Below are 26,821 nucleotides of genomic sequence, written 5' to 3' on the forward strand. Positions count from 1 at the left end.
GGAAACAATCTGAGTATCCTTCAGAAGTGTAATGCTTGGATAAATGGTGCTTTATTCATACTATGAATTGTTATGCGGTTACTACAAAGAATGAGTTAACGGCTATAACTTTTGGCCTAAATATTTATGTATTTTTGTCAAGTAAAAACCAAAAGTTAGAGCTTACTGTGACTAGTATAATTGTATATTTGTACCAATTAGGAAACACACACTTATGAATATGGACATTTATATGAACATGAAGAAAAGTATGGAAAGACATGTACTGGGCTATTGACATACACATGAGTCTTCATATTATGGTTTGCGTAAGAATAGAGCAAAGTGTGGAAGGATATAAACAAGTGTGTTATAGGGATTACCCTGGGGAAGTGGGAGATTTCTAGCTTTTCTTTATACATCTCTGTTATCTGGCTTGTTGCTTATATTGCCTTTGTAATTTGAAGGGAAAATTCAATAGAGCATTAAAGATAAAAAATCAAAAGAAGCCAAATGTCACGTGACAAAATAGGAGAAAAAGAGGTTTAATACTTTAGTTGAAATGTCATAAGCGTATTATAATAAAGTATTGTGGGAGTTTGTGGAACAGTCATATGGAGTTCAAATGAAGTCTACAAATGAAAGAATAATAAATAATGAAAGTTATCCCTTATTGAGCGTTTATGTGGTTATACTATACCCTGTTCTAAGCTCTTTACATATATTTTCTTATTTAATCTTAAAAACAACCCTAAGAGGTATTGCCCTGGATGTTCAGGTGGGTCAGGAGGAGGAGAGGGCTTAGTAATTTATTCAAGGTCTATAGCTAGTAGGCCGTAGAGATAGGATTTGAACTTAAGCTTTTAGGTCCTATATTGGAAATTAAAGTTTTAAACTTAGGTATAAATATATATGTTTAAGTAACTCTCTCAAATATATTCATTTGAGCTCTTTTTATAAGGATTATTTTTCATTTGAAGTCACAAGAGATACAAAAATTCAGCCATCTAGGCATGTTATAATATCATAGGGCATAACCTAATTCCTAGATGATTAAGTGGCAAAGGTGGATGAATTAGTGTTTGTTCAGAAGTGGCCCAGTCCATCGTTGCTTATTGGGACAAAGAAACATGAGAGAATGCCGAGCCTCTGCATGTGCTGCCTTGTGAGGCTAAATAATGGTTCCATTGTTGGAGGGGCAGTCAAAGCTAATGTGTGCTGTGTTTTACTTTTTCTGATCTAGAGATATTTCATCTAGATAGCAGTGACAGGTGAAATTAGATTAGATTAGAGTCATAATTCCTGCCCCTCTGACTTATAGTAAGTACTTTAGAGAAGCCACATTGTTCAGTAGTATTTTCCAATGTTACTTCTACTACCAAAAGCTTCTGAAATTACAAAAGTTGTGAATTATTCTACTGTTAGGGCATATTCCTATTTTAAATAAGGTTAATTAATATATTGGGATATATTAATCATTGCTTACATGATATATCAAAAAATTAAATAGATAAATTTTTGTGAGTTTTAAGAGATAATCTATGCTCCTTGTTAATTGAGTTTGGGTTTTTTTTTTTCCAAATGGGTTTCCATAGATGATTAATCTTGTCCTTTTATATTAAATCTTAGTAGCATTTGTTTTGGAGAGTGATATTTTCTGCTCTTTGTCCTAACTTTTAGGGGCATCCTCTCCTGCATTAATGATACTTTCTTGATTTGTTCTTTTGTCCTAACATTTTCAGAAAGATCATATTTTATTTTAAAAAGAGATAGAGATATCAAAAAATCCCATTGAATATTTATTTTTATGCAATAAAATAAAATAAAATAAAAGTTCATAACGTATTGTGGTAACCTTACCACATTACGGAATCATATAACTTTAGATCTGAAAAATAATCTTGGACATCATTTAATTCTTTAGCAGATGAGGAAATCTAATCAGATGTGTTAAGAGCATCGTTTAGGATTATGCACCTAGGTAATAGCAAGCTAGCAGGAGATTCTGGGCCTGCTGCCTTTTAGTTCTTGTCTTCTTTAAACTGGGAGTCTAAACCTTACATATTTTCTCATACTTAAACTCTCAGAATCATCAGAAAATATACTGCTTCTGATGTAAAGCAACAGATTTTGATATTTCCTGGCTAGCCTTGCAGCGTTTTTCTTGATTAAAACTTGGCTATCATTGACTAAAAATTAATACAGCAAGTCTAGTAGCAGAAGGCTATTGTGTAAATCAAAGCAAAAATGTTAAGAAATAGAGTTGCAAGAAAAGGCTGATGCTCGGTATTTTCACAATTAAAAAGGGTTATAATATAGCCATTGAGATTTAGTTTCAGATAGTAAATCTCAGGAATTATGACAAAGCCTTCAAAGGATAAAACTGTGAAGACTGGGCATCCTATTCTAACTAAAGGAAAGAAAACATCAGTATCCCCTGCCGAAGATCACGGGACACATCTGTAGTTGCACAAAGTTAGATTTATAGATTTGTTGTAACAAGAGAGAACAGGTACCATGAGGACTGTGGGGCATCTCATTAAGAAGGTGCTAGAAATGACTTGGGCTTGTGTTAGGTGTTTTTGAGGAGGATTCCAGGAAGTGATGCCTTGCTGTGAATGAAATTCTGTCCAGAAGCATAGGCAATTTTATGATTTAGGTATCTTAATAAATCTTATCTAGAAGGTGAGAAAAATGATCAAAGCAAAGCTATAATTAGTAGAGAAGCAGCAATCATTCTTACTGGCCGCAATAGGGACATACTTAGTTATTTTTGTGTTTTGGACAATATTCTTGTTTTGGTCTGAGCTCAGACGTGATTACAGAGGGATTTTGTTTTTGTTTTGCTCCATCAGTGTCACAGAGTCTGATGTTGGTGTGCTGTGAAATTGGTTATGTTCAGCAGGAGAATGCCAAGGCCTAGCTGTGAGCACCCAGCCAGTTTCTAGGAACACCACAGCCTGATAGGGCCATGCCAGTTCCAAGCCTTCAGCAGGGTTTTTTGTTTGTTTGTTTGTTTTATCTCAAATGAGAGTAAATTTGCTTGGCTTTTTAAATGTAGTTGATAGTGCAGGCTAGATCTTTCCTACTCTAGTAAAGGAGGAGTAAAGGCCACAGAGCGTAAAATGGTATAGGTCTGCAGTTCCTTACCTCAAAAATTCTAAAATCCAAAAATCTCTGAAAACTGCAACTTTGTACATTACTCATTTGGCAGCAAAACCTGACCAGAAATGCCATGAGGCTGTTTAGTCCTTATTTATTTCACTGGATGTGACTATTTAAATATTTTGCTGTATCAATAGACTGTGTTTAAGTACAGGTGCTTTCCCAGACCAGTGGGGGAGTTATAGCCTATCTGGCCTAAAGAGTGGACCTGTATATGAATGCCAGGAATTGCCAAATATTTGCTTTCTGAGTACTGAATTGTGTTTTAAACAAGCATGTTTGTACTGTAATCATTAAGGATCTGTTATTCACAGTTTGTATAATTAATATGACCTGCTTTCTTAAATTAGAAGACAGTAATAATAACAATAAAAATAATCACTGAACTTTCACTGTGGGCCAGGCAGTGTGCTAAGCATTTTACATACAATATTTAATTCTCAAAACTACTCTTACAAGGTAGTGCCCATCACTCTCTCATTTTCACAGATGAGAAACTGTGGCTACATAGTTGTCCAAGGTGAAGCAGCTTGTAAATGAGCCACGAGTCTAACAGAGAATCTTTCTCCAGAACCTGTGTTCTCCTTATCACCATGTGGAATGTGGATGGCTTTCTGTGCTTCCTCCAGCTGGCTAAGGGCTATTTTGATGGAAAGGCACATAGATCGTTTCACCTGCTGTCCCAGCCTAACATAGACCCATCACAGAGGCCCGCATCAAAGATTTATTCAAAAAGGAAACTTTAGTGATGGGGACCAGGCATGTGGCTTGGAAGATTAGAGGCAGGGTTGAGTTGCTGCTAAATAATTTTAATCCCAGATGTAAGTAATTTTGGGTTTAGGATGAAGATTGTCACTGGGCTCCCATGGTTTATTTACTTATCATATTCTTTCATTGTTGCTTGTTCTGGAGTCAACCTGCCTCTTTTTCCCCATACAAAATTTCAATTGTTAATGCAAATTACTTTATAGAGGTGGGCATCCTGAAATTAATCATAGTATTCAGTGACATTTGTGGGAAGAAGAACATGACAAACCAAACAGAAAAAAAAAAGTAAGCGTTTTCTTTCCTTTTCTTTTTTCCTCACTGTTTCTCTCTCTCCCTATCACCTTTGTCTCTTACTCTGTCTCTCTCTGGCTTCTTATCTGTCTTCTTTTATTTTTTGACATGGAGTCTTGCTCTGTCACCAGGCTGGAGTGCAGTGGCGCAATCTCGGCTCACTGCAACCTCCACCTCCCGGGTTCAAGCAATTCCCCTGCCTCAGTCTCCTAAGTAGCTGGGGCTACAGGCACATGCCACCGTGCCCAGCTACTTTTTGTATTTTTAGTAGACACAGGGTTTTACCATATTGGCCAGGCTGGTGTCGAACTTCTGACCTTGTGATCCGCCCGCCTCAGCCTAAAGTGCTGGGATTACAGGCATGAGCCACCGGGTCCGGCCCTGTCTTCTTATTTTATACGTTTTAATCTATTAGTCCTAGTGTATACACTTTTTCTTCAGCTTTTTCTTTCCTTGTCTAATTTCTTATATGTGTTCTTTTTTCTTTTTCTTTTAACTTTTTTCTCTAAGTTTCCCCTTTGTTGCTTTTCTCATTGCTATATTCTTCATTCATTGTTCTAGTTTCTGCTGATTTGGCACGTGGGAAATCTGAAGTGTCTTATGCATAAAAAACTTCAGACAGATATTTTGGTACTTGCTTATTTGTTGTTAACTATGATAATGAAGTACATAAGGGTTTACTATCCTTCTTTAACCTTTATACTATAAACACCTCTATTTTATCCATATCATAATTGCCTTATTAATATTTCATGCCATTTCAAAGGAAATGGGTAATGATTTTATTTTTCTGGCTACCTTTTTGTAGAAAATGGTTTGCTACAGGCCGTTTGTCAGCCAAATTGAAGATGAAGGAAAGGGATTTAGTATTCCCCAGTTATTCCTGGGTTAGACTTTCAGCATTCAGTCAACGTGAACAACAGGCACAGTGCAAACCCCAGAGGGAGGCAGGAAGGGAAAGAGATTACCTGAAGGTAACATAGCAACAGCTCTTGAACAGAAAGCAATAAGCCAAAAACTGGGACAAGTGCCTGATGGCGTAGGAAGAGAAAGACACAGGTACATCCATAGATGAATAATGGTTTTAGGTCCAGTGGCTCTTTAGAAAACTAAGGGAAGTATAGGGATAGGCTAGGGAGGAGAGAAGTGAAGAGGCAGAAAGAAGGAAGCAACAGACAGAAGAGGTGAAAGACACAGCTAGAGCACCCTGGGTGGCACATTGAGGGTCGTGGTGGCAACGAGAGCTTTGGAGTCTGTGAGGGAAGGAGAAAGCTGCAGTGACACAGGAGGAGGTGGCACACTTTGGCCCATTGGAGCAGAAAGAACCCTTTGGATTTCAGTTGCTTTAAAGACTACTGAGGTATGAAGCCAGAAGACACTTGCTGAATAACAGATGACATTTGGTATAAGATCAAGCCAATCCTCATTTTAGTAGCATTCAAGGCATTATGATATTCAAGTGGTGTCGCATTAAAGTCAGAAAAAGTCGTTGCCTAGGTTATGAAGCTCAAGCTTAACTTGTGCTGTAAGGTGTTCCAGGCGGTACAATAGATCTAGCTGAGTTATAAAGCTCAGGTATGCCATGCATTTCAAATTCTGCTGCTGGAAGCTTTGGGACATATGGTTCTCTAACTATATTTTCTCAAGAATTGCTTCAGTGTTTCACATTAAGACATAGCTTTGGAAGGACAGATACGACTGATAGGAAGGGCATCAAACCATCAACTCTGAAAGAATGTATCATGGGTTTAGAGTGAGATCATTGTACCCTGAATAGTTTTAAAATGATGATAAAACTGGTCTGTTTGTGGAAAAGCTTGCTAAACGTCACTAATAGGTGCCAGACTGTGGACTTTAAGAATAGATGGAATGTGTCTGTTCTCACATGAACTATAGCTGAACACAAGTTTATGTGATTGGAAGCTTTCATTTTCCTAGAGCTTATAAAAGTTTCTTTTTACTTATTGCTAAAGTGATCCATAGACAAAAGCACTGTTTCCCCTTAATGTTTTCTACCTTTTATTTTTTCTATTGCTAATAAAAAGTATGTAACCATAATTAATAGATTTTAATTCTAGACAGTTCAAGAACTCACCCTGAATAAATAGAATCAATGGGAATCATTGACATCTTTTAAAACTACTTTTATTATTGTATTGACTCAACTTAAGGATTGGGGTATTCCTCTGAGTCTAAAGGGTTTTGAGAACAGATCTTAAGAAAGTCTTAGGGAAAACTGTGGTCTGGTATCAGATTTGCAAAAAAGTATTATAATATGGTGTAATCTTAGGAGTGAGGACTGTGCAGTGGCTGTTATGGAGCAACTTAGCTCACCTTTCTGCAACCACACAACCAAGCGTCACGTCTACAAATCATGAAGGAATGTTATTTCTTCACGGTCAGCTAGCCACCTCATTATTAGTCAGACAGGTAAAATAGAAGAATCTGGTAAAAATGAATTTGTGATACTGAATAACATATAACATTTCAACCGATGCTGACTAAAGGACCCTGATGGAAGCATGTGGAATATTTGTGGAGGATTTTGAAGTGATTTGAGAGATGATGGCTTTGGCCTATGATAATATAATTTATTTTATGTATAATCCTTAAATACCATGTAACTCTATATATTTTACTTTATAAGAAAAATACAAGTAACTCAAAACTAAGAACATTTTTTTAAAAAAGCAAATTCTATTGAACACTTAAAAAAAATATTTTTTCGTGGCTGGGCTTGGTGGCTCATGCCTGTAATCCCAGCACTTTGGGAGGCTGAATCGGGTGGATCTTGAAGTCAAAAGATCGAGGCCAACCTGGGAAACATGGTGAAACCCCCCTCTCTACTAAAAATACAAAAATTAGCTGGGTGTGGTGGCACACGCCTGTAGTCCCAGCTACTCGGGAGGCTGAGTCAGGAGAATCACTTGAACCTGGGAGGCAGAGATTGTAGATCATGCCACTGCACTCCAGCCTGGGCAACAGTGAGACTCCATCAAAAAAAAAGAAAAAAATTCTGCACTTATCATTATGTACCTACTATGTGGCAGGCATGGTACCCAGCAATTCTCAAACACTATTGCATCAGAGAGCTATTAATATCAAATGGCTCTCTGAGATCAGATATAGATATGGTTATCTCTATTCTAGACATGAGGCTGAAACTCAGGAAGATGAAGCAGCTTGCCCAATGTCACACAGCTAGTAAGAGGCAGAGCCAGGATTCTAAGACCGATGTCTCTGGCTCCAAAGTCAGTTTTCTCTGAGCTATCTCTCCATGATTGCATGGGACAATAACTGGGCCATAGTGTCCCCTCTGAACCATGAAGGAGAAGTTTGATTATGTTCAGGAGGTTTTATTTAAGAAGGTGCAAATGGCTTTAGTAAACTTTCCATTGTTTTACAGGTTAAAATGAAGTCTTTGTTTAAAAGAAGTTAGCTTGCATCTCACTTGGCCAAAATATGCTATCATCATAGATTGCATGGGTTATCCAACTAAAGTATTAGAGTATAATTTTATAAAATATCTTTAAGGCTGGTTTTTAGATCTAACGTTATTTACAAATTTTTTGGTAGCATTTTTTTAAAAAATGTTATCCATTGTCTTTCTCTTCCTTCAAAAATTTGTATTTCATCAATTATTGATTTATATTTATTTGGGGATCTTTGTAAAATATCTATGTTAAATGTCAACCTTTCCTTTGGTTATTAAAAGATGTTTCTAGAAATATATTCATAGCATTTTGAATTCCAGTTAAATTGTGTAGTTTTTAGTGTATGTATATTTAAAGGGATCATTAGCTCTATGAGCAACATTGTATTCATGGTTTTTATCTCAATGTTTTGAAACTCAGGTCCGAAGTCATTTGCAAAGGCATTTTCCAGTGGCTATCTACTTGGAGAAGTTCTACACAAGTTTGAACTTCAGGATGATTTTTCAGAATTTTTGGACAGCAGGTTAGTGAGATTATTCTTTGTTGTTGTTGTTATTGATTTGTTTTGAGACAAAGTCTTGTTCTGTTACCGAGACTGAAATGCAGTAGTGTGATCATAGCTCACTGCAACCTCGAACTCCTGGGATCAAGCAATCCTCTTACCTCGGCTTCCCAAATAGGTGGGACTACAGGTGCATGCCACCACGCCTGGCTAATTTTTGTATTTTAGGTATAGACAGGGTTTTGCCGTGTTGCCCAGGCTGGTCTTGAACCCCTGGGCTCAAGTGATCATCCTGCCTCAGCCTTCCAAAGTGTTGGGATTACATGCATGCACTTCTGTTCCTGGCCTACTCTTTACTTTCAAGAAAAGTTAATTTCTTTGGCATTTGGAAAATCCAAAGTTAACTTCAAAGAGTCATTAATCATAAGATCCCTTCCAAACCTCAAACACCCAAGCAGAACCATTAACATGGAAATTGTTCCTTCCTGGCACATACATTTTTTATTTTCTCAAGAGTACAAAGGAAAGACTGTTACATGGTTGCAGCAAGACCTCATCTCTAAAGGGGACTTATTTTACACCAGATTTCTAACGTTTTGTTAATCGATTGTTCCTTCTTTTAAGAGAAGAAGTGAAACAACATATAGTGCCTTGGGTAAACAATTAGTATTATTATTTGTGGTTTAAAAATATAAAATAGAACTTAACTACTAATAAAAAATTCACAATGGTTTTTGTTTTTAGTGGCTATATTGAAATATAATTTATGTACCACAATTCACCTAATATATTCACATATTTAGTATCTTCACAACCATTGCCAGCATCTAAACACCCAACCTCTGGCACCTACTAATCTACTTTTCTGTCTCTATGGATTTGCCTATTCTACACATTTTATATCAATGGAATCACACAATTTGTGACATTTTGTGACTGGTTTCTTCACTTAGGATAATGTTTTCAAGGTTCACCCATATTAGCAAGTATCAGTATTTCTTCATTTCTATTTATTTTCTGAATAATTTCTATTATATGGATATACCATACCATATTTTGTTTATCTATTTATCAATTGATGGATACAATCCTCCTTTGGTATTCTTGGGGTATTGGTTCCTGGACCCTCTACAGATATCAAAACCCAATAGGGCAGCCATTAAAGTTTAAAGTTCCAAAAGCATCTCCTTTGACTCCATATCTCACATCCAGGGCACATTGATGCAAGAAGTGAGCTCCCATGGCCTTGGAAAGCTCCGCCCCTGTGACTTTCAGGGTACAGCCCCACTCCTGGCTGCATTCACAGGCTGGTGTTGAGTGTATGTGGATTTTCCAGGTGCATGGTGCAAGCTGTGGGTGGATCTACCATTCTGGTTTCTGGAGGACAGTTGCCCTCTTCTCATAGCTCCACTAGGTGGTGCCCCACTAGAGACTGTGTTTGGGGGCTCTGACCCCACATTTCCCATCTACACTGCCCTAGCAGAAGTTCTCCATGAGGGCTCCATGCCTGCAGCAAACTTCTTGAATGCTTTGCTGCTTAGAAATTTCTTCCACCGGTATAGGGGGCGGAGCAAGATGGCCGAATAGGAACAGCTCCAGTCTCCAACTCCCAGCGTGAGCGACACAGAAGACCGGTGATTTCTGCATTTTCAACTGAGGTACTGGGGTCATCTCACTAGGGAGTGCCGGACAATCGGTGCTGGTCAGTTGCTGCAGCCCGACCAGCGAGAGCTGAAGCAGGCCGAGGCATTGCCTCCCCTGGGAAGCGCAAGGGGGAAGGGAATCCCTTTTCCTAGCCAGGGGAACTGAGACACACAACACCTGGAAAATCGGGTAACTCCCACCCCAATACTGTGCTTTAAGCAAACGGGCACACCAGGAGAGTATATCCCACACCTGGCTGGGAGGGTCCCACGCCCACGGAGCCTCCCTCATTGCTAACACAGCAGTCTGCGATCTAACCGCAAGGCAGCAGTGAGGCTGGGGGAGGGGCGCCCGCCATTGCTGAGGCTTAAGTAGGTAAACAAAGCCCCTGGGAAGCTCGAACTGGGTGGAGTTCACAGCAGCTCAAGGAAACCTGCCTGTCTCTGTAGACTCCACCTCTGGGGACAGGGCACAGTTAACAACAACAACAACAAAAGCAGCAGAAACCTTTGCAGACACAAACGACTCTGTCTGACAACTTTGGAGAAAGCAGTGGATCTCCCAACACGGAGGCTGAGATCTGAGAAGGGACAGACTGCCTGCTCAAGTGGGTCCCTGAATCCTGAGTAGCCTAACTGGGAGACATCCCCCACTAGGGGCATTCTGACACCCCACACCTCACAGGTGGAAGGAAGCTTCCAAAGTAAGAATCAGACAGGTACACTCGCTGTTCAGCAATATTCTGTCTTCTGCAACCTCTGCTGCTGATACCCAGGAAAACAGGGTCTGGAGTGGACCTCAAGCAATCTCCAGCAGACCTACAGCTGAGGGTCCTGACTGTTAGAAGGAAAACTATCAAACAGGAAGGACACCTATACCAAAACCCCATCAGTACGTCACCATCATCAAAGACCAGAGGCAGGTAAAACCACAAAGATGGGGAAAAAGCAGGGCAGAAAAGCTGGAAATTCAAAAAATAAGAGTGCATTCACCCCTGCAAAGGAGCGCAGCTCATTGCCAGCAACGGATCAAAGCTGGTCAGAGAATGACTTTGACAAGATGAGAGAAGAAGGCTTCAGTCCATCAGACTTCTCGGAGCTAAAGGAGGAATTACGTACCCAGTGCAAAGAAACTAAAAATCTTGAGAAAAGAGTGGAAGAATTGACAGCTAGACTAATTAATGCAGAGAAGGTCATAAACGAAATGACAGAGATGAAAACCATGACACGAGAAATACGTGACAAATGCACAAGCTTCAGTAACCGACTCGATCAACTGGAAGAAAGAGTATCAGCTATTGAGGATCAAATGAATGAAATGAAACGAGAAGAGAAACCAAAAGAAAAAAGAAGAAAAAGAAATGAACAAAGCCTGCAAGAAGTATGGGATTATGTAAAAAGACCAAATCTACATCTGATTGGGGTGCCTGAAAGTGAGGGGGAAAATGGAACCAAGTTGGAAAACACTCTTCAGGATATCATCCAGGAGAACTTCCCCAACCTAGTAGGGCAGGCCAACATTCAAATTCAGGAAATACAGAGAACGCCACAAAGATACTTCTCGAGAAGAGGAACTCCAAGACACATAATTGTGAGATTCACCAAAGTTGAAATGAAGGAAAGAATCTTAAGGGCAGCCAGAGAGAAAGGTCGGGTTACCCACAAAGGGAAGCCCATCAGACTAACAGCAGATCTCTCGGCAGAAACTCTACAAGCCAGAAGAGAGTGGGGGCCAATATTCAACATTCTTAAAGAAAAGAATTTTCAACCCAGAATTTCATATCCAGCCAAACTAAGTTTCATCAGAGAAGGAGAAATAAAATCCTTTACAGATAAGCAAATGCTTAGAGATTTTGTCACCACCAGGCCTGCCTTACAAGAGACCATGGAGGAAGCCCTAAACATGGAAAGGAACAACCGGTACCAGCCATTGTAAAAATATGCAAAAATGTAAAGACCATCGAGGCTAGGAAGAAACTGCATCAACTAACGAGCAAAATAACCAGTTAATATCATAATAGCTGGATCAAGGTCACACATAACAATATTAACCTTAAATGTAAATGGACTAAATGCTCCAATTAAAAGACAGAGGCTGGCAAACTGGATAAAGAGTCAAGACCCATCAGTCTGCTGTATTCAGGAGATGCATCTCACATGCAGAGACATATGTAGGCTCAAAATAAAGGGATGGAGGAAGCTCTGCCAAGCAAATGGAGAACAAAAAAAAGCAGGGGTTGCAATACTAGTCTCTGATAAAACAGACTTTAAACCCTCAAAGATCAAAAGAGACAAAGAAGGCCATTACATAATGGTAAAGGGATCAATTCAACAGGAAGAGCTAACTATCCTAAATATCTATGCACCCAATACAGGAGCACCCAGATTCATAAAGCAAGTCCTTAGAGACTTACAAAGAGACTTAGACTCCCATACAATAATAATGGGAGACTTCAACACTCCACTGTCAACATTAGACAGATCAACGAGACAGAAAGTTAACAAGGATATCCAGGAATTGAACACATCTCTGCACCAAGCAGACCTAATAGACATCTATAGAACTCTCCACCCCAGATCAGCAGAATATACATTCTTCTCAGCACCACATCGCACTTATTCCAAAATTGACCACAGAATTGGAAGTAAAGCACTCCTCAGCAAATGTACAAGAACAGAAATTATAACAAACTGTCTCTCAGACCACAGTGCAATCAAACTAGAACTCAGGACTAAGAAACTCAATCAAAACCGCTCAACTACATGCAAACTGAACAACCTGCTCCTGAAGGACTACTGGATACATAACGAAATGAAGGCAGAAATAAAGATGTTCTTTGAAACCAATGAGAACAAAGACACAACATACCAGAATCTCTGGGACACATGTAAAGCAGTGTGTAGAGGGAAATTTATAGCACTAAATGCCCACAAGAGAAAGCAGGAAAGATCTACAATTGACACTCTAACTTCATAATTAAAAGAACTAGAGAGGAAAGAGCAAACACATTCAAAAGCTAGCAGAAGGCAAGAAATAACTAAGATCAGAGCAGAACTGAAGGAGATAGAGACACAAAAAACCCTCCAAAAAATCAATGAATCCAGGAGTTGCTTTTTGAAAAGATCAACAAAATTGACAGACCGCTAGCAAGACTAATAAAGAAGAAAAGAGAGAGGAATCAAATAGACGCAATAAAAAATGATAAAGGGGATATCACCACCGACCCCACAGAAATACAAACTACCATCAGAGAATACTATAAACACCTCTACGCAAATCAACTAGCAAATCTAGAAGAAATGGATAATTTCCTGGACACTTACACTCTCCCACGACTAAACCAGGAAGAAGTTGAATCCCTGAATAGACAAATAGCAGGCTCTGAAATTGAGGCAATAATTAATAGCCTACCCACCAAAAAAAGTCCAGGACCAGATGGATTCACAGCTGAATTCTTCCAGAGGTACAAGGAGGAGCTGGTACCATTCCTTCTGAAACTATTCCAATCAAGAGAAAAAGAAGGAATCCTCCCTAACTCATTTTATGAGGCCAACATCATCCTGATACCAAAGCCTGGCAGAGACACAATAAAAAAAGAGAATTTTAGACCAATATCCCTGATGAACATTGATGCAAAAATCCTCAATAAAATACTGGCATACCGGATTCAGCAGCACATCAAAAAGCTTCTCCACCATGATCAAGTGGGCTTCATCCCTGGGATGCAAGGCTGGTTCAACATTCTCAAATCAATAAATGTAATCCAGCGTATAAACAGAACAAAGACAAGAACCACATGATTATCTCAATAGATGCAGAAAAGGCTTTTGACAAAATTCAGCAGCCCTTCATGCTAAAATCGCTCAATAAATTCGGTATTGGGGGAACGTACCTCAAAATAATAAGAGCTATTTATGACAAACCCACAGCCAATATCATACTGAATAGGCAAAAACTGGAAAAATTCCCTTTGAAAACTGGCACAAGACAGGGATGCCCTCTCTCACCACTCCTATTCAACATAGTGTTGGAAGTTCTGGCTAGGGCAATCAGGCAAGAGAAAGAAATCAAGGGTGTTCAGTTAGGAAAAGAAGAAGTCAAATTGTCCCTGTTTGCAGATGACATGATTGTATATTTAGGAAACCCCATTGTCTCAGCCCAAAATCTCCTTAAGCTGATAAACAACTTCAGCACAGTCTCAGGATACAAAATTAATGTGCAAAAATCACAAGCATTCTTATACACCAGTAACAGACAAACAGAGAGCCAAATCAGGAATGAACTTCCTTTCACAATTGCTTCAAAGAGAATAAAATACCTAGGAATCCAACTTACAAGGGATGTAAAGGACCTCTTCAAGGAGAACTACAAACCACTGCTCAGTGAAATCAAAGAGGACACAAACAAATGGAAGAACATACCATGCTCATGGATAGGAAGAATCAATATCGTGAAAATGGCCATACTGCCCAAGTTATTTATAGATTCAATGCCATCCCCATCAAACTACCAATGAGTTTCTTCACAGAATTGGAAAAAACGGCTTTAAAGTTCATATGGAACCAAAAAAGAGCCCGCATTGCCAAGACAATCCTAAGTCAAAAGGACAAAGCTGGAGGCGTCACGCTACCTGACTTCAAACTATACTACAAGGCTACAGTAACCAAAACAGCATGGTACTGGTACCACAACAGAGATATAGACCAATGGAACAGAACAGAGTCCTCAGAAATAATACCACACATCTACAGCCATCTGATCTTTGACAAACCTGAGAGAAACAAGAAATGGGGAAAGGATTCCCTATTTAATAAATGGTGCTGGGAAAATTGGCTAGCTATAAGTAGAAAGCTGAAACTGGATCCTTTCCTTACTCCTTATACGAAGATTAATTCAAGATGGATTAGAGACTTAAATGTTAGAGCTAATACCATAAAAACCCTAGAAGAAAACCTAGGTAATACCATTCAGGACATAGGCATGGGCAAGGACTTCATGTCTAAAACACCAAAAGCAATGGCAGCAAAAGCCAAAATTGACAAATGGGGTCTAAATAAACTAAAGAGCTTCTGCACAGCAAAATAAACTACCATCAGAGTGAACAGGCAACCTACAGAATGGGAGAAAATTTTTGCAATCTACTCATCCGACAAAGGGCTAATATCCAGAATCTACAAAGAACTCAAACCAATATACAAGAAAAAAGCAAACAACCCCATCAAAAAGTGGGCAAAGGATATGAACAGACATTTCTCAAAAGAAGACATTCATACAGCCAACAGACACATGAAAAAATGCTCATCACCACTCGCCATCAGAGAAATGCAAATCAAAACCACAATGAGATACCATCTCACACCAGTTAGAATGGCAATCATTAAAAAGTCAGGACACAACAGGTGTTGAAGAGGATGTGGAGAAATAGGAACACTTTTATCTGTTGGTGGGATTGTAAACTAGTTCAAGCATTATGGAAAACAGTATGGCAATTCCTCAAGGATCTAGAACTAGATGTACCATGTGACCCAGCCATCCCACTACTGGGTATATACCCAAAGGATTATAAATCATGCTGCTATAAAGACACATGCACACGTATGTTTATTGCGGCACTATTCACAATAGCAAAGACTTGGAATCAACCCAAATGTCCATCAGTGACAGACTGGATTCAGAAAATGTGGCACATATACACCATGGAATACTATGCAGCCATAAAAAAGGATGAATTTCCGTCCTTTGTAGGGACATGGATGCAGCTGGAAACCATCATTCTTAGCAAACTATCACAAGAAGAGAAAACCAAACACCGCATGTTCTCACTCATAGGTGGGAACTGAACAATGAGATCACTTGGACTCGGGAAGGGGAACATCACACACCAGGGCCTCTCATGGGGAGGGGGTGGGGGGAGGTATTGCATTGGGAGTTATACCTGATATAAATGATGAATTGATGGGTGCTGACGAGTTGATGGGTGCAGCACACCAACATGGCACAAGTATACATATGTAACAAACCTGCACGTTATGCACATGTACCCTAGAACTTAAAGTATAATAATAAAAAAAAAATTTCTTCCCCCAGAAATCCTAAATCATCTCTCTTAGGTTCAAAGTTCCACAGATCTCTAAGGCAGGAGTAAAATGCCACCAGTCTCTTTGCTAAAGTATAGCAAAATCACCTTTATTCCAGTTCCCAATAAGTTCCTTATCTTCATGTGGCTATTAGAATATATAAGTAACACTTATAACTCAATAATAAAAAGACAATCCAATTAACAATAGACAAAGGATCTGAATAGATATTTCACCAAATAAGCTAACACACAACTAATAAGGAGATGAATAGATGCTCAACATCATTAGTGTATTATTCCATTTTCACACTACTGATAAAGACACACCCAAGATTGGGCAATTTACAAAAGAGAGTTGTTTATTGTATTTGTAGTTCCACATGGATGGGGAGGCCTCACAATCATGGTGGAAGGCAAGGAGGGGCAAGCCACATCTTACATCGACGGCAGCAGGCAAAGAGAGAGGTTGTGCAAAGAAGTTCTTGTTTTTAAAACCATCAGACCTTGTGAGACCCATTCACTATCATGAGAACAGCACGGGAAAGACCTGCCCCCATGATTCAGTCATCTCCCACTGAGTTCCTCCCACAACATGTGGGAATTATGGGAGCTACAAGTTGAGATTTGGGTCGGGACACAGAGCCAAACCATATCAATTCGTGTTTAGGAAAATGCAAATCAAGATCACGAGATACCACTTCACACCCACTAGGATGGCTATAGGCAGAAAGATAGACAATAACAAGTGATGATAAGGACATGGAGAAATCAAAATCCTCATACAATGTTAGTGTGAATTTAATTCAGGCACTTAAAAAAACTGTTTAGGTGTGCCTCAAAAGGTAAACATAGACTGTCATACCCAACAATTCCACTTGTAGGTATACACCCAAGAGAAATGAAAACCTATCCACGTGATAAGACAATGTTCATAGCAGATTATTCCTAATAGCCAAAAAGTAGAAACAACTCAAATATAGTTGGCCCTCTGTATCCATGATTTCCACATCCATGAATTCAACCACTTGCAATTCAAAAATATTTGGGAAAAAAAAGTAAGAGTTCCAAAGAGCAAAACTAGTATTTGTCACAAACTGAGTACTACATTGAATCCACAAGAATGAAGTAATATGCAGGCATTGTATTAGATATTGTAAGTAATCTAGAGATGACTGAAAAATATATAAAAGGATGTATGTAGATTATATACAAATACTATACTATCTTAGGCGAAACCACCTCAACCTGGACTTCATTGTCCATATCACTGTCAGCATTTTGGTCAAAGCCATTCAACAAGTCTCTAAGAAATTCCAAACTTTTCAACATTTTCCTGTTTTTTTCTGAGCCCTCCAAACTGTTCCAACCTTTGCCTGTTACCCAGGTACAAAGTCGCTTCCACATTTTCCATTATCTTTATAGTAGTACCCCACTCTCTGCGGTACCAAGTTACTGTATTAGTCCATTTTCACACTGCTATAAATATATACTCGAGACTGGGTAATTTATAAAGGAAAAAGGTTTAATTGACTTACACTTCCACATTGCTGGGGAGGCCTCAGGAAACTTACAGTCATGGCAGAAGAGGAAGCAAACACATCCTTCTTCACAAGGCAGCAGGAGAGAGAAGAGTGAGTAGCAAAGTGGGAAGGGCCCCTCATAAAACTATTAGATCTCATGAGAACTAACTCACTATCACAGGACCAGCATGGGGGAAGCAGCCTCCATGATCCAGTCCTATACCTCCCACCAGGTATCTCCTTAGACATGTAGGAATTATGGGGATTACAGTTCAAGATGAGATTTGGGTGGGGACACAAAGCTTAACCATATCAGCTACTTTATTATTTCTGTTCTTATTGTCATTTCTGGTCTTCTGCTTGTTTTGGGTTTAGTTTTTTTTTTTTGTAGTTTCTTGTTATGGATAGTTAACTTTTTTATTTTAGATTTTCTTTTTTAACATTTGCATTGATGGCTATAAATTTCCCTGTAAGCACTGATTTAGCTGTATCAGGTAAGTTTTGGTATGTCATTTTGCGTCTTTATTTATCTCAATATTCTAATTTCCCTTGTGATTTCTTCTTTGATTCTTTATTATTTAGGATGATGTTATTTAATTTCCACATACTTTTGAATTTTCCAAATTTGCTGTGTTACTTATTTCTAATTTAATTACACTTTCATTGGACAACACAGGTATTTCAATCTCTTTAAAATCAATGAAATTATTTTTTGGTGGGAGGTTTCTGGTAAAACCTGTAAAACCAGCTAGACAAATTCTAAAAGAGCTGCAATACTTATTGAAGCTGTTTTTAAAAATGGTCTAACATATATTCTCTTTTTGAAAATGTTTCATATGTACTTGAAGAGAATGTATATTCTATTATTGTTCAATAGAGTGTTTATAGATATCTGTGAGGTCCAGTTGGCTTATAGTGTTATCCAGGTCTTACATTTCCTTACTGCTCTTCTACCTGGTTGCTGTATCCATTATTGAAAGTTGGAGCCAAAGTCTCAAATTATTCTTGTTGAATTGTCTATTTCTCCCTCTAATTCTTTCAGTTGTTGCTCCATGTATTTTGTGGCTCCATTGTTAGATGCATATATGTTTATAATTGTTATGTCTTGAGGGATTGACCTTTTTAACAATATAAAATATTCTTAGTATCAAGTAATACTTTTTTTTTTCCTTAAAGTCAAATTTGCCTGGTACTATAGTCACTCTAGTCCTGTTTTGGTTATTATTTGCTTGATATATGTTTTTCCATTCTTTTACTTTCAATAAATGTGTGTATTTGAATCTAAAGTGTATTTTCTTGTAGAAAGCATACAATTGGATTGTCTATCTATTCTGCCAATTGCCTCTTTGTAATTGTAGTTATTTAATCCATTTATTTACAATATAATTATGGAAGAGGATTTGAGTGTGCAATTTTGATATTTGTTGTGTATATGTTTTATGTCTTTTTTACTGCTCTACTACTGCCTTCTTTTGTGTTAGATATTTTCTAATACCATTTTAATTCCCTTATTGTTTCCTTTACTGTATTTTTTGCATCATTTTCTTAGTGGTTTTCATGAAGATTACAATTAATATTTTAATTTAAATCAAACTATTCAGATTAATACTACTTTAATTTCATTTGTATAGAAAAAAATTTGCTCCAGTGTAGCTCAATTGCCTCCTCCTTTTTTTATGCTATCGTTGTCCTACAAATTACATCTTAAACCCATCAAGACAGTTTTATAATTATTTCTGTATGCACTTAACTTTTAAATCAGATAAGGAGAAGAAAATAGTTACAAACAAAAATATATTTAAACTATTTTTTATGTTACTCTATGTAGTTAGTTCTACTGACGTGCTTTAAAATTTATTCATGTGATTTGAGTTACTGTATATTGTCCTTTCATTTAGGACTTAAAGGTTCCCTTTAATATTTCTTATAGGGCAGGTATGTTAACAATGAGTTATCTTAGTTTTTGTTTATCCTTCAGTTTGATACATATTTTTACCAGTCATAGAATTCTTGATTTGCAGTTTTTCTTTTTCAGCACTGTGACCATGTCATCCAGCTACCTTCTGGCCTCCCTAATTTCTGATAAGTCAGCTGTTTATTTTATAGAGAAACTCTTGTATTTGATGACTTATTTTTCTCTTGATGCTTTTAAGATGCTCTCTGTCTTTGTCTTTCAAGAGTTTGACTATAACATGTCTAGGTGTAGACATCTTTGTGACTAACCTACTGCAGTTCATTGAGCTTCTTGGATGTGTGGATCCGTATCTTTCATCACATTTGTGAAATTTTGGCCACTATTTCTCCAAAGATTATTTTTGCCCCCTTTCTTTCTCTCTCCCATATCATTCTCCAATTATGTGTATATTGGTATGCTTGGTAATGTCCTGTAGGTCTCTGAGACTTTGTTCATTATTAAATAAACTTTTTGTTACAGAACAGTTTTAGATTTACAGAAAAATTATTGACATAATACAGAGATTTCCTATATTGTACATATCTATTCGTACCTATTGCTAGCATCTTACATTGGTGTGGTACATTTGTTACAATTAATGAGCCAATATTTATATATTATTATCAAATAAAATCTATATGCTATTTAGATTTTTTTTTAAAATTTTTTACCTAATGTCTTTCTTGTTCCAGGATCCCATCCAGCATATCATATCATATCTCCTTAGGCTCCTATTGAATGTGATACTTTCTCAGACAGACTTTTCTTATTTTCGATGATCTTGACAGTTTTGAAGCATACTAGTGAAGTGATTTTCCCTCAGGTGGAATTTCTCTGATGTTTTTCTCATGATTAGAGTGGATGTATGTGCTTTGAGGTTCTGGTCATTTTTCTTCATGCTTTTTTTTTCTTCCCTGAATAGTTTTAGTTGACCTATCTTTGGGTTCTCAGATCTCAGATTCTTTCCTCTGCCAACTCTAGTTTACTGTTGAACTATTATTGTGAATGTTTTTATTTCAGTTGTACTTCTCAACTTCAAAATTTCACTGTGTTCCTAATTTTATAATTTCTGTTTCTTTATTGATACTCTCTTTTTGTTGAAACAGTGTTCTCATACTTTATTTTAACTTTAACCATTTTCCCATTTACCCTGAGAGCACTAGCTGGCAGTGCTTGCAGGTGCAGCATTTACCCTGAGATAACTTTACCATGAAATATCTTGCTTTTATTATTGTTTTTGCATTGCTGTAGTATTTTGACTTTAGAAACAAAAGGCATCATTCTATTTACAGGATTCCATTTTTAGCAGTAGTGTTTCCATTTACAAAATGTAGTATTTATCAATCACAATCACCAAAAATGTCAAATCCTAGAAAACATAGCATTCCTATGTATAATGTTAGCATCGTTCTCCGACAGTTGTTGGCCAAATATTTATTTGGTGAACCCAGTTTTTCCAAAATACATGATTCTGATGATTCTGGTGTTTGTTCTATTTAGAAATAATTCTAAGAACAGTCTTTATATTTTATTTTCACATTGAAAATTAGTCAGATTTGCTTCAGCCTCATAGAATGTGTTTATGTAAAATTAAATGAGCACTGGCAGTGAGCTGCACTTTTTTTTTCTAAACAGGAAGAGGGTTTATAAACATAGTTTATTTTCCTTTCTTTAACATATTTATAATAGGTCATTGAAGGTCTTTGTCCAAGACTTCCCCACGGAGTTTCTATTCACCTTTTTTCCCCTTGTATATAGGTCATACTTTCTTGTTTCTTTGTGTGTCTCATGATTTTTGAAAATTGGACATTTAAAATAATATAATGTGTCAATTCAGACTATTACATATTCCCAGAGTTTGTTGTTGCTGCTGCTGCTTCTGCTTTTTGTTTGTTTGTTTGTTTGTTTAGTAACTCTCCTGGACTAATTCTGTGAAGTCTGTATTCCCTCTTGTATACTGCACCTGAAGTCTTTAGTTGATTTGCTTAGTGGTCAGCAATTGAACAGAGATTTCTTTTAACACCTTGGACCAATACATTTTCCTTTGCTAAGAAACTCTATGAGTGGATTATGGCATGTTTTCAATGCTCTGGCAGTTTACAACTTTCCCTTAGCCTTTACTTCCTGCTTGTGCAACATCTCAAAGTCAGCCAAAGGTGAGAGATTTAGACCTCCTCATGTCTTTCCTAGGCATCCATACATTCCTACACATGCATATGGCCTCAGAGTCCCTAACAGACATCTCATTCATAGGTCTTCCTTTGAAGTTTTTGGCCAGCCTCTTCTTTGTTCCAACTGGTTTTACTGTCTCAGGTAACTGTGATTATAAATAATTGCTATGATTGTTTTTTCCTAACACCCTTGGGATAGGACTTTTTTCAGTGAGAAAGCTCTATTAGGTCAAATAATGACAAGGCGTGAAAATGGGGATTTTCACAACACTACTGGGTAGTTAAACAGCAACACTCTGGACTGGGTGTGGTGGCTCATGCCTATAATCCTAACACTTTGGGAGGCCAAGGCAGGTGGATCACCTGAGGTCAGGAGTTTGAGACCAGCCTGGCCAACATGGTGAAACCCTGTCTCTGCTAAAAATACCAAAAAATTAGCTGGGCGTGGTGGTGGGCACCTTTAATCCCAGCTACTCGGGAGGCTGAGGCAGGAGAATCTCTTGAACCTGAGAGGTGGAGGTTGCAATGAGCTAAGATTATGCTATTGCACTCCAGCCTGGGTGACAGAGTGAGACTCTGTCTCAAAAAAAAAAAAAAAAAAAGCAACACTCTGAAGACAGGACTTCAGAGGCACTTCAAATCTGTCTGCTGCTTTAATGAGTGCTAAACTGCTGGCTTTTATAACTGCCATGGTTGTAAGTCTCCTGCTGGTTTTCACAGCTGCCATGGGGCTAGGGAGAGGTGTATGGACATGGAGCAAGCTAAAATGACAAAAAGCTCTCTGTCCTTACCACTATTATGCAACTTTTCTTAAATAAATGCTCCTTGAGTTGTTGCAAGCCTTTAGCTAATTTCCAGAGTTATGAAAAAGTTGATTTTTACAATTTTTTGTCAGTTTTATTGTTGTCTTTAAGGAGGACCAGATTTTTGGAGGTTCTCATTCTGCCATTTATGAAGATCTACTTCAAATCCATATTATTTTAACCTGATACTTCCCGCTCAAGTACTTCTTATTTTTGTTTGTCTGAAATGATAGGCCTTTATGAAGCTGCACCTATGTTATAAGACTTCTGAGCAAAAGAATCTCTGATATTTCCATGCTAGAGGAATTATTCTTTCATAATGTAGATTATCCTAGTTGTACATATAGTAACTGTATGACACAAAAGAAGCCATAGATTAGAACTATACTGTCATACCAAATAAACCCTGTTTTGCTAATCCCATCCAATTTCTTGACCTTCTGGTGTACAGGGTAACATCCTAACCCATACCTACATCTCATATTACACATCTCTTCCTCAAGGGCATGGCATATAAATTTGTTGTTAGCCCCAGCTACCCACTCTGCCTGACCTCTCAGCCATTCGCTCCCTCTGTTCCTAGCTTTGCTGCTGCCAATAGAAGCTGGATTAGCCTCCAAGGTATAAGAATGCCAGGGTAGGTAGGTCAGTGTCTATGCCCTCCTTTTCTTTTTTGTGATTTCTCAGGAGTTCTTATACATATAGATTGGTGTGTTATGACTTACACATAACCAGATGTCCAATCCTTTTGTTGTTGTTGCTGTCTATCCCTTTATGAAAGTTAGAAACTCAGCCTACACATTTAATTTTTATAACACTGATCACTTTGTTGTCAGTTTCTTCATCTGTGTTTCTTTCACATTGCACAAAACACCATGAAGTTAGGGGTGTTAGGTAATTTTTCTTTATATCTCTAGGGCTTAACAGAGGCCTGGTGCATATTTAACTTTCAGTCAATTTTTTTTAAATTAATGAATGCCTACATTTCCTAGTAAATTCTACAGATAGAGACCTTGTTTAGACTTCCCAACGTGAAGCTAAAACTCTACACTCATATCTCTAGGTGTGGTATCCCCATCAGCTTAAGAAATTTGAGTGTTCTGGTCTCTCTGTCGCTCTCAAGGTCATCGCTTTATAAGGTGCTTCTCAGTGTGACCCTCATTCACCTTTCCAGCCACATTTCCCATTAACCTAGAATCCTAACCTAAGCTTCTCTGGTCCACACACACATCATATGTTTTTGTTATGCCTTGCACCTTTGCAGATTAATGTTATTTTTTCAGTTCTACCATGAGAAACTTGTGTTTATTCTGAAGTGCCAGCTAAAAATCTACTCCTTCTCTAAACTCTTCTTTTACTTTCTCAGTAGATTTAGTCCCCCTTTTCTCTTTGTTCTAACAAAACTTTGGACATCCCTTTCCTTATTACATTATCATTATCAAGTTATAATTATTTATTTATATATCAGTTCTTATCAGAGTGCCTGCCACATGAAGGAGACCAAACAATGTTTGATGAATGATAAATGAATGTTTACCCCTCAACTAGATTACAAAGATCCTGAAAGTTGCAGAGTGTGTTTATTCTTTGTGCTCCAAGCATTGTCCTGGCCCACAGCAGGCTCATAATATTGTTTCCAATGAATAAATGAGGGGTATCAGAGAGGATATCTGCTTAACTATGGAAAAGTTAAAGGACCATCCTGACCAGATCGCAGATGCAGTGTTTCAGGTGTACCAAAGTGGCTGTTGTTGGCAGGACCACAGAGGGTCTTTTGTGAAATGGAAAAAGGGTCCCCATCTGGCTGGAAATGACTATAAAAATGCAGGCCTTGGTGAACAGAAAGGCCTTTTTACAAGGAAAAAGGAGTCACATTTTGGATGAAGCAGTCTCATGCCAGGAACAAGGCTTAACAATCTGAACAGAGGGTAGATTTCATACTCTTGTTCCACCTTTGGACAAGTATGTGTCCTTTGTAACAGCCCTGCTTGTCATATACTACAAAGGACTAACTTTCTCTCTCAACAAGAGTCACTGCATTCCTTAATGTGGGAAGAGGGTCCTACTTGTATTGAGAACCAAATATCATCCATCTTCAATTTTGGAACAACCCATTTTTTTCCCCAGGGCAGATGGTCTTTTAAATAAGACAAGGATCAGTACATCTTATGAGTATGACCTTTGTAATGGTATATTTGGTCGAGAAAACAATCCCTTTTTTGTCATAGCCTAATTTTTAGGCAACTGGTGCCAGGGCTTATGATTTGGGGATATTATCTAACACTTTTAGTTTCTTTAGTTTAAAATGTAAACTGGAAATATATTTTGTAAATAACTTAAAGTTATTCGTCTTGGAAATAATTCTAAGAATACTCATCTAACTCTGAAAGAATTCCCTGATTTTGAATATTTTTATTCCTTCACAAATAGTGAAACTTGAGAAGATTTTTTTTTTTAAAGTACATAGTCAAGACAATTTCTGGGAGGCAGCTACTACTTACCTTGTAAGAGGATGTATTCCCTCACCAGATGGCAAGAAGGGAAGGAGATAGGTAGTCTCTTAGCAAGTACGGATTGCTATTAGAGAGGGAAAAGTTTTTCCTAACACACATTTCTTAATTCCCTCAGAGGTCATTGTTTACCTCATATGCTCTGTCTCCAGAGCAAAGATGTCCCAGTGGTTTTTCCGTGTTCAAAAAACAACCTGTTGATTATCCTGCCATTCTGATTCTACCCATGCTTTAATAAGAGTAGGCTTCCACCAATTTACACACAAGTTCTGTTCCCCAAATTTGATTGATTAGAAATACGTTTCCAGAGAGAAGTATTATTAGACCTGTGCACTTTGGCCAGTTCATAAAATACATTTAAACCCTAGTAGGTAACTGAACTATAACATTAACAGGCTTGTTAACTGCATTCTGGGAGCCACATGATACAAGTGAGAGAAAGAGAAATCTTTTTCTTGAGTGCAGGGCTAAGCTTTGACAAAATTTGGAAATGGGTAATGTTTGCTTTTGGACTCTCCCTCCTGAATTAGCATGCCCCTAAAATCTGTAGCCCAAGGTTATAACCAGGACCAAGGCTCTGACTGATGGCTCTCAGTTCACATCTTTCCAATTATGTGTAGTGAGCAAAGCACACAGGACTCCTAGGATGGGAAGGACGTGAAAGGACAACTATGATGGAAGATCAAAAGGGGTGATAGATGCCTTTCTAGAGAATGGAAGCACATGTCATTGATTTGACTATCTTCTTTCACAATCATATTCCTCAAAACATGGTCTGCTTTACCTGAGTCATTATAGACAAATGTTGTATCTCCAACTGTATGGTGATTTGTGGAGAAACGGATTGCAAAACTGGACCTGAGAAGACCTTTAAAAAAGTATATTTAGTCTCATGCTGAGAAGGTTTTCTTGTAGCATGCATTATCTCTTCTTGTCTCCTCCAAGGCCTGTTTCTCATTTATTAATTTAAAATATTTTATTTGAAGTTTGGTTGATGCAGCATAATATTCTAAATATATGTTGCTAAATATTTCTGTTAAAAGAGTTATTAGTACACAGAGGAAACAGGACAGTAAGTTACACCACGTGACCAGAACATGAATTCAAGATATTGCATCACTATTTTTGTTGACATTGGCCATCTCGTGGTGCTGGCTCCTTGTTCATATTTAGAAATCACTCTTATATTTCCTCAACTCCACATCCTTTTAGAGGATGGGTGCTTTTAGGTTAGATTGTAAGAGGCTCAAAAACATACTATAAGATGTTATACACGCTTTGTCTCTATATATAAATGTATGTTTTCTTTTCTGTAAAAAAGGTTCCATAGCTGTTAGATTTTCAAAGGCATCTGTGATTCAAAAACAAAAGATTTAGAACCACTACTTGAATGCAATCTCTTGAGAAATAGTATACTAGGAACAGTATATCAAGTTTAGGTGTTGTGAATTCTGTATTCACTTCTGAAGAAATTCTACTGTCAATTTAGGGCAGAAAATTTTAGTGTAGTTATTTAAGAGAAATGAATGCCTGGAGTTCAGGTAGGCATGGTCAATAAAAAATCTCAATGTATTTACATTAGAGTGGTTTTACAGAGGAATGATACAGCTAAAAGAACATGAAATAATTCAAAATATTGGATAATAATATTTCTGATGTTTGTTGTCTTTAATTTAATGCTAATGTCTAATTATGTAAAATATTTTACTGTCCAGGGTTTCAAGTGCCAAACTTAATAATTTTTCTCGCTTGGAGCCAACACTTCACCTTCTGGGTGTGCAGTTTGATCAGAATGTGGTCCATGGCATCATCACAGAAAAGCCTGGAGTGGCAACAAAGCTGTTATATCAATTGTACATTGCTCTTCAGAAAAAGAAGAAAAGTGGACTGACTGGAGTGGAGATGCAAACCATGCAACCTCTGACAAATTTAAGACTTCAACACGTGAAAAGTGAAACTTTTCGAGAGGTAGGTACATAAAAAAGCGTAATAAGCATGTCA

General features: G+C 37.8%; 1 protein-coding gene and 1 non-coding gene across 5 annotated transcripts in view; one reads left to right on the plus strand and one right to left on the minus strand.

Moving 5' to 3' along the window:
- Positions 1–26,821, plus strand: part of SPEF2 (sperm flagellar 2) — a 203,936-nt gene that overhangs the window by 3,094 nt on the left and 174,021 nt on the right. For all 4 annotated transcript variants that reach the window (XM_033179347.1, XM_033179345.1, XM_033179346.1 and 1 more), the window contains exons 2-3: positions 8,058–8,160; positions 26,536–26,788. In XM_033179347.1, coding sequence (XP_033035238.1) covers positions 8,058–8,160; positions 26,536–26,788 — 356 coding nt within the window. The remainder of the gene's footprint in view (positions 1–8,057; positions 8,161–26,535; positions 26,789–26,821) is intronic.
- Positions 18,101–18,161, minus strand: LOC117066229. Its single transcript, XR_004430214.1, has one exon. It is a non-coding gene; the product is annotated as a U7 small nuclear RNA (small nuclear RNA).

This window comes from Trachypithecus francoisi, unplaced genomic scaffold, assembly GCF_009764315.1.
Source record: "Trachypithecus francoisi isolate TF-2019V2 unplaced genomic scaffold, Tfra_2.0 Lachesis_group2, whole genome shotgun sequence".
In the NCBI taxonomy this organism is placed as follows: domain Eukaryota; kingdom Metazoa; phylum Chordata; class Mammalia; order Primates; family Cercopithecidae; genus Trachypithecus; species Trachypithecus francoisi.